A 9,670-nucleotide genomic window follows, 5' to 3' on the forward strand; every position below is an offset into this window, starting at 1 on the left:
TATAAAACAAATCACTGAACTATAATTATTATTTTTTATCATTTCTATTACTGCATCATCATCATCATTATTATTATTATTATTATTATTATTATTATTATTATTATTATTATTATTATTATTATTATTATTATTATAATTAGAAGTAGTAGTAGTAGTAGTAGTAGTTGAAGCAGTAATGATGGAGGTGAAAGATGTCTGGCATTATTTAGAAGGACTTCTGTGAATATCTCTGGCGTTGGCACAATGTGGTATTGCACATTAAACTTTCTGTCTGAATGTCTACGTTGAGAGACATTGAGAATTATTAACAATTTGAACCCACTTATTAATTTTGTAATTAGCAGATTGAATTGTCTTTTCTTTTTCTTGTGTTTACTTTTTTTTGTGTGTGTGATAATGTATTATTTTTGTATTTGAGTTTAATCATATTTTATTGGCATATTTGTTTACTTCATTTGTTTTTATTTTTTTGGTTTTCATAATTGCTGTCTGCCTCGTTTTTCCTTTTATCATTTCTTTCTCCATCCTCCTCTTCCTTTTCCTCTCTCCCTCCTCCTCCTCCTTCCCTTTGCTCTTCTTTATGGTAATACAGTTTGATCAATGTTTCTGTTATCCTTTCATTGCAAACTTGGGAGAATTCGGAAATTGTGTTGTTTACATTCAAATAATGAGCCATTGATAGCATCTTCATTAAAAGACAGGGAAAGACAAAAAAAAAAAAAAGATGTCATCAATGATGTCGACGATGATGATGATGATATCTTTTATTGGCCACAAAGGTTGAAGACATTGTGGGCTTTATAAAAGGAGGAAATGCACAACACTATCAAAACAGAATGAAAAAAATAATGATATAACAAAAGATATAAAAAAATAATTAAGAAAAACAAATAAATTGTAATAATAATGATGATAGTCCTTCCTGCTATGAGCTCAAAGCCTGAAATGTTTTGGAGGAAAGTTCAGTCAATTATATTGACACCCAGTACTCAGTTGACCCTGTAAAAGACGAAAGGCAAAGTTGATCGCAGTGGAATTTGAACTCAGAACATAAAGATGGACAAAATGCTGCTAAGCATTTTTCCCATTGGACTAACAATTCTGCCAGCATGTTGTCTTAATAATAATAATAATAATAATAATTCTTTCTACTGGAAGCACAAAGCTTCAAATTTGGGGGAAGGGATTAAGTCAATTACATTGATCCCAGTGTTGCACTGGTACTTAATTTATTAACCCCGAAAGGAAGTAAGGCAAAGTTGACCCCAGTGGAATTTGAACTGAGAGCGTAGCATTTTGTCCAGCGTACTAACGATTCTGCCAGCTTGCCACCTTAATAATAATAATAATAATAATAATAATAATAATAATAATAATAATAATAATAGTAATAATAATAATAATAATAATAATGGTGATGATGATGATAACAGTTTCAAGTTTTGCCACAAGGCCAGCAATTTTAGGGTGGGAGTAAAATGATTATATAGACCCCAGTGTTCAACTGGTACTTACTTTATTGACCCATAAAGAATGAAAGGCAAAGTCAACCTCAGTGGAACTTGAACTCAGAATCTGTAGAGCCAGACAAAATGCCAAAGATTAGGACCAAATATTTCTTGGTCCAGTTGCTACTTTTTCCCATTGAGTGGTCACATCACTTGTACCATGGACAAGAGATAAGAATGTTATGGGAAACGATTGCAAATTGGATTCTTCAAACCAAGCAAACTGGCAGGAAACATTGGAGGTAGACCAAAAATGCGTTGCTTTGATAATATCCAGTCTCCTTTAGTCACCTTTGAGACTATGGCTAGAAAGTCTGATGACAGTTGCTGCTGATAGAACCCTATAGAGGAGGTGCCTGTGGATTCTACCCCACCTCCATCCTTCCCAGGGATAGCGAGTGGAAGAGATGGACAGAATGTTGTGCGACATAGTATGACTAAGGTGTGCTGGCTTGCCTCTATGTAAGCATTCTGATTAATAAACTTATATGGTAGGATTTCATATAATTAATATAGTAAGTTCCACAGATTAAATGAGGTTTTCCTTGCAATTACCAGACAGAAACTCTCTCCAAGAATGATTATCATCTTAAACCAACTATCAAGGGATAAAACTCCAATAAGATCAAATAACTGAAATTGTACCAGTCAAATTAGTAGCTATAATATGCTTGCTTATATTGTGTGTTAAAACTTTACCAGGACCACTTTTATCTTTTATCCCTCCTGAATCAGAATTGTCAATTACTGGTATGAATTTAAACCACCAATAGTCCTTACCCAAAATTTGTGGCAAATTTCATCAATGCTAGAAATAATGGCTGTTTGTTATGTCATTATATATTTCAAAATGAAAAAGGAAAATACCTTCAAAAAACATTGTGGGGTACAATGCCAAAATAGTAAGAATCTCTTAACATTTGAGGAATTATGTTTTCTTTTTCTTTTTCCGCTGTCAAGACAACCAGACTTGTTCTGTAAATTTCTTTTAACAGCCAGCATTCCGAGACAACAATTGCTCACGTCAACAATATCATTTCATTTTTTATTACTGTATGAAAAATATGAAAAAAATATGAAAATCATTCTGAGATATACTGTGGTGAAGACTTGAATCTTATTGCTTTAAAATTTAAAGTAAGCCATATGAAAGCAGCACCACAATGGTAACAATGATGATGATGATGATGATGATAAAAGTGGTTACATAGGTAGCAATGATGGTGATGGTGAAGACATGAATAATTTAAATTACAATCTGTCACTGAACTCGGGTGAATGTCATATGTGAAATATAATAAACAATGTGTGTAGATGCCTGAAGCTCTGCAAATATTAAAAGCAGACAGTGTACCATAATTTCCAATTTGCCCACCATGGATAATGGAGGAAATATTTTCGTAGTCAGCAGAGAAGAGAAATTTCAACAGAGTCCTTTTAAATTGATTGAAACCCATTGCCTGCCATTCTCTTGTTTTTATTCCATTCATTTCAAAGGAAACTCTGACGCTTTTATGATAGCAATTCCACCACCACCACCACCACCACCACATACATAAATACATGTGTGTGCGTGTATACATGTGTGTATGTGTGTGTCCACACACTCTCAGCTCTTTTGCTCTATATTTATGTGTTAAGTGCAAATGTCTGTACTCAGATGTGTGCGTTATGCGTGTATACGTTCTTAACACTTTCTCTTTCCCTCCCCATTTATCTCTTCCATTTCTTCCCATTTACTAGTTTCCTTGTTTTAGTGCATTACAGACACAAAAGTTGTAGCACCGGCAATGGCCACACACACTCACACACACACACACACACACACACAGAGGCAGTTTCATAAGAACTTATTATAAGATCTAAAAAGGTGAAATATAACCTACCGATATCTAAGAATCATTTAAAAGTCTAATATTGTTTAAAGTTAGCCATTATTTAGAGATGATAAATTGACAGAGGCACTGGAAGCATGGCAATTCATTGTTCAACATATTTAGAAATATAATGGCAGTATACTCAGGCACCCCTTCTGCTCGAATCAAGAGAGAGTTAAGTGATTGCTAATATGTTACTGCTCCTGTTGTTTTGTTTCGTTCGATTTTATCTCATTTAAATAAGAGTTGTCCCCCTTGTCTTGTTTGAATGGAGCATGAATGTGCTCTATGTGTGTATGCGTTTGCGTTTGAGCATGTGTGTGCATGCATTGTTGCTGGTGCTGCTGCATCTGTGTCCACTATGAACTAATACAAAGAAGCATGAAAATGGATGAGACAATCAAGAGAAATATGCACACATACATGTGCGCACACACATATGGACACACACACACACACCCATTAATGTTTGTTTTTATGTTCAGTTATAATAAAAGCAATTTTACATTTATCTTAAGGGTTACTCCTGGGGTTGACTTAGCTGGTTGAAACTTTGAAGTCACTGTCAATACTATTCTTGTTAAAGATAGTGTTATCATCATCATCATTATCATTATCATTGCCGTTCTCGTCATCGTCGTCATCATCATCATCATCATTACGTCATTTTGTGTAGAAAGGAATGTAGGATATTCCTGTCCAAATTTGGAATTCCTATAATTCTGCATACTTAAGATTTTTCATTCTGAACCCAATGACTAAACACACTGTGTCAAAATAGTGTTCAATTCAATAGACAGAGTCCATGTACATGTATTACATATCACATGGCACTCTTCCTATTATGTATTTACTTTTGTAAAGAGTTACATCGAACTCCATATTTTATTATTATTATTATTATTATTATTATTATTATTATTATTGATATCATTTATCTATTTAATTACGTTTGCTTTATTTCCATTTCAGGATGATACATTCAAAATTGAATCTGAAATATCGAAACATTCTAGTGAAATGGAGGATCTGATAAAGAAGATTTCTGACATAAAACTATTCAATGACAGCTCAGATAATTTACTCAAGAAGAATACAAGAGACAATCAGGTACTTATAATTGTACTACCATCTTATAATTCTAAAATAGGACCATAATTATATGTGACCAAAAATTTCAAAAAGACACAGCTTTATGTTAAAGTGCGGGAGCATCATGTATTTAAAGATAAAATTAAAGTTGCTCCAAGACCTGAAGTAATTTGAGATATTGGAAAGTAATAGAAATATAAACAGTGATCGTAAAATTGTCTTAGTTAACCACCCATTCAAACAATGTGAATTTTAATCTCACAAAGAATGTCTTAAGTCTGATTCATCGTCATCGGTTTCCATGGTAGCATAGGTTGGACGATTTGACTGAGGACTGGTGAACCAAATGGCTGCACCAGGCTCCAACCTGATCTGGCAGAGTTTCTACAGCTGGATGCACTTCCTAACGTCAACCACTCAGAGAGTGTAGTGGGTGCTTTTACGTGCCATCGGCATGAGGGCCAGTCAGGCGGTACTGGCAACAGCCATGTTCAAATGGTGTTTTTTATGCACTGGCAACAACCTCGCTTGAATGTTTTTTCATGCCACTGGCACAGGTGCCAGTCATCGAATTTGGTTCAATTTCAATTTCACTTGCCTCAACAGGTCTTCGCAAGCAGAGTTTTAGTGTCCAATGAAAGGGAGGTATACATAAGTGGGCTGGCTACACTTCTGGCAAAGGCCATGGGTTATGGTCTCACTTGACTTTTCTAGAACATTTTCCCACATAATACAAATATTATAAAACATTTAACTTGCAAAATGTAAAGGTAATCTATCATTGCTTGATGAATATACGAAACATCTTTGGACAGGTAGGGAAGCAAATCTCCACTAATTATTTGCCATCTATGGTGTTTGAAAAATTGCAATATTCACAATATTAATGTTACTTATTCTACACTGAAACTCAGCTAGAAGTATAATCCTTGGGTAAAACAGCCATTGCAATGACAGGATGTACTTAATTAAGCCACTGGGTGAGTGTAAGGCCACGAGGGAGCTTGTCTCTTGCCAGTTACATGCAATAAATAGCAACAGTAGCCAAATATACCTCCAATCACAACTTCCCATCTCAGTAGAATGAAAGACTCAGGTAAATGCAGTAAATATATATAAAGGAAGATGATAGTTACAAAATTGAAACACCTTTGATCACAGATCTGGATGTTCAAGAATGATTTGGGGGTCAACAACAACAACAACAATATTGGTTATTTTATAAGAATATTAATGTCCTGTTTTCAAACATGTTAAGAAATAAAAAGAAATATTCCAAATGTTTAGGAAATAATTTTAGAAAGAAACACCTTATTTTGTAGTGATATAGCATCATTTCTTTTAATAGTATAGAAGTCAAAGCACTCAATAATTCTTGTAGTTCTTCTCTTTTGTTCCTTACCAACATACTTTTGCTTTCCCCTGTTTATCCTGCAATACTTAGCCCATTCAAAAGAACTCACAATGAAGACTCTTTGCAATCGCTATATATGCTAGAAATAGAAGCCAAATCTCTAAAAAATGATACCTGGCCATATGCAAAACAGGGAAGGATACAATGGATGATATAGTGGCTGTGTGGCTAACTGCAGTGTTTGGGGTCCAGTCCCACTGCATAGAACCTTGGGCAAGTGTCTTCTACTATAACTCTAGGATAACCAATGTCTTGTGATTGGGTTTGATCGAAAGAAACTTAAAGAAGCCCATTACATATAAAGTGTGTATGTATATGTATATGCATGTGGATGGTGATGGGTTGGTTTACTTTTCTTGATATAGTATAGCATCACTGATGTCTTAATTTCCAATCATCCATCAAAACATGTCTGGCCACAAGGAAATATTTCTTTGCTTGAGAACAGGTGAGAGGTGGTGACTGAAAGAGCATCCAACTGGAGAAAATCTTCTTCAGCAAATTCTTTTTGACCCATGGAAAAATGGGCATTAAAACAATGGCGTTAGGATCAATACTACAATATCTAAATGCACACACCATGGTTTTTTTTTTCTGCATGTGCTGCTGCTGCCTGATTATCAAATACAACCTGAGTTGCTTTCATCTGGCTGACCACATCCAGAAAACACAGAACTTTCAAAGCAGTGTACAGCAGTCGAGATATTTGGTGTGGTAATAGCAAACCCCATACGTCTTCATGCATTTATCATATGTATATATTTGTATTCATAGAATTAGCATTTTCTCTCAAATATATGGACATACTTACACTTGCTGCAAATATACATCTACATATACCTACATACGTATTTATATATGGGTATGTACACACACAAACACACACACACACAAACACACACACACACACACACACACACACACACACACACACATGCAGAGTGGAAAAGAGAGAAAGACAAAATAACAGCAGAGAAAGACATTTGTAAATTCAATCAGATACAAGGATGTAGTTACTGCCACATCCAAACTACTAGAAGATGTTCCCATTAGAATTCACATTATACTATATAAAAATTACTTTAAAATAGCTCAAAAAAATTAACATACTGGATTTTAAATTCAATAGCTACAGATACATTCACACACACACACGCACAGCATTAATTTATTTCAGTTTCACCTAGTTGTTAGACTTAAGAATTTCTTATAAGTTCATGAAATGCAAATGTATTCACTACTATGAATTCTTTCCCATATATGTATATAGATATGTATGTGCCTCTGTGAGTGAATATGAATAAATGTATATGTATACGTTTGTGTGTGTGTGTGTGTGTGTGTGTGTGTGTGTGTGTGTGTATGTATGCCATTATATCGTTGCTTTTTTTTAATTAGAATTCTTCCAGAAAGAAAGGCATTTCTGTCTGGCAGAGAAACAAAAGCTTCATCACTGGAATTCAGATAGCAATAACAATCACTGTTCAATTTTGGACTTCAGAAAAGTTTTGCACATTTTTACTGTTCCTTTCACAAATTGTATCCATAAGCTACATTTTAGCTGCTCTCTCCTTTTCTCTGAAAATCTGAGCATTCCAATATTGTCACATCAAAATTTACTTAACTAGATATGTGCACTGATAATTTTTGATATAAATGGAATTTATAATCAAAGAAGAGGAGATGCAAGCTTTGAAGCAAATGTCCATAAATATTCTCACTCTTGCTTCTTTTGAATCTGGAGTTCACATCTGTTGAGCAACTGATTTCTATGACTCTCTATGATTCTTCTTATCAGTCTTCAAAAGCTAAATCAGGCAAGTTATGATTGAACTTGATACAAGTTTTGATCGGAATGACCAATATTCCTTGTGTTAACTACACACACAGTCAATAGCAGATTTGTGGCTTATATTAATCTCAAGACGGTTTTTACAGGTGATTGCATTGTATAATGCTTTAACAACAACATCATCATATCACAATGGTAGATAGTACCTTACAGACATTTTGGGGGCAGCTACTGTTTACCTGTGTTATGTCCTCCACAGAGTGTAATATAAGCAACATTTATTTTTACCTTTGGATTTTAAGCACTTCACTCTTGTTTGCTCATTAGATATTTCTTAGCTATTTCCTGCTCATAGACTGCTAAAGTATAGGCTTTCAGATGCAATCAAGAGTTTGAGACAAGCTACACTTCATGGTAATTTTCACATGAGTTTATGGATAACATACCCATATAATACACTTTTTTGTCATGTGGAGTGATTCTTTTGCTGGGATTTGCTGAAATATTTCAATGCTGTACTTCTGGATTTGTATGCAAGGTAACCAAAAAGTGTTTCTTGAGGTGCACACTCTTTGCCTTGCAAAATGTTATGTTTGAGTATTTGAATGGTTTATTTAAATTTGTTGCTGTTGTTTAGCAGGTGGTGAGTGAGTGCTACCACACAGCATTCAAAGGCTGTCTGCATTCATCTTAAGCCTCATCCACTCTGCTTCTATTCTGCGACAGAATCTGTCAATATCACTATTTCTGCAAAGTTTGCAGTTGATGGATGGAAGTGTAAGCTTAGTGAAATGAAATGTCTGCATGTACGTATGTATTGACACACACACACACACACACACACACACACACACGCATGTGTGTGCGTAACATATATATCTGTCTGTGTACATGTTGTATATGTATATACTTATGTGTATCTTTATATTTGCATATGTATATCTATGTGTTTATATATATATATATATATATATATATATATATATATAAAGTGAGAAAATGAGAGAGAGAGATGAGTATATGATATATACTGTCAGTGTATGTCTATGAATATACATAGAGAAAATTTAGTTTCCATGTACCTTTTGCTGGAGGTCCAGAGGTGATTTGACAAAGCTATATTTCAGCAAAGTTCTATTTGTAACTGAACCTAGCAGTTGTTTCATGTTGCAAAGAATTAGTTATTTCTTGTGGTATGCGGCAGGAAATAGTTCTTTTGCATTGTTGTTACATTTCAAACTTTCATGTACCTACTTAGAACAAGAAAGATATCTATTCTTATATCTATGTTGATGGTCATATATTCTGCATTTGCATTGGTAGGTATCTAAGTTATAGGATTACGGAATGAGCAAAATGTTATTTTTAAATGATTTCAGAATTTATTTCATTGAACACACAGCTGTGTGTATGTTTGTGTGTGAATGTGTGTGTGTGTGTGTGTGTGTGTATGCGTACATATGTAAATGGATATATTGCATATATATTTGTATGCTGTGCATGTATGTGTGTGTATAAATATGCATGTTTATATTATGTATGTATATGTATATACATATATATTCATATGAGTGTTTGTGTGTGTAATTTTATTATATGTGTACCCTTATAACAATGCCAATGAGGAAAATGCCATTTAATATTGCTGAAAACTCTGCAAATGTTTTATGTTTATCTTTCAAAAATGACTCTTAAAAACTCATCTCATTTCCTTTCCAACTGAAATTAAATAAAGACATGGATGCATATATAAAAATACAGACAATGAGTTAACACAGGATCTCCTCATGAAAATGTAAACTTCATACAATCAAGGAATCCTTGGCCTGAAGAGTAGTCTGAAGTGTATCCCTTGTTTGGATAATTCACTACTTTTGATGTGCCAGTAGCTATGAAACATACATAGCCTGTATTTTATCTACTCCATTCCCTAATTTTCGTACATATATATATATATATATATATATATATATATATATATATA

General features: G+C 34.0%; 1 protein-coding gene across 1 annotated transcript in view; it reads left to right on the top strand.

The window, feature by feature from the left end:
- The window catches only part of LOC106867248 (coiled-coil domain-containing protein 39), a 159,011-nt gene that overhangs the window by 60,251 nt on the left and 89,090 nt on the right, over positions 1-9,670 (top strand). The window contains exon 5 of the mRNA XM_052974701.1: positions 4,361-4,498. Coding sequence (XP_052830661.1) covers positions 4,361-4,498 — 138 coding nt within the window. The remainder of the gene's footprint in view (positions 1-4,360; positions 4,499-9,670) is intronic.

The sequence above is a fragment of the Octopus bimaculoides genome, chromosome 19 (assembly GCF_001194135.2).
Source record: "Octopus bimaculoides isolate UCB-OBI-ISO-001 chromosome 19, ASM119413v2, whole genome shotgun sequence".
Classification (NCBI taxonomy): Eukaryota; Metazoa; Mollusca; class Cephalopoda; order Octopoda; family Octopodidae; genus Octopus; species Octopus bimaculoides.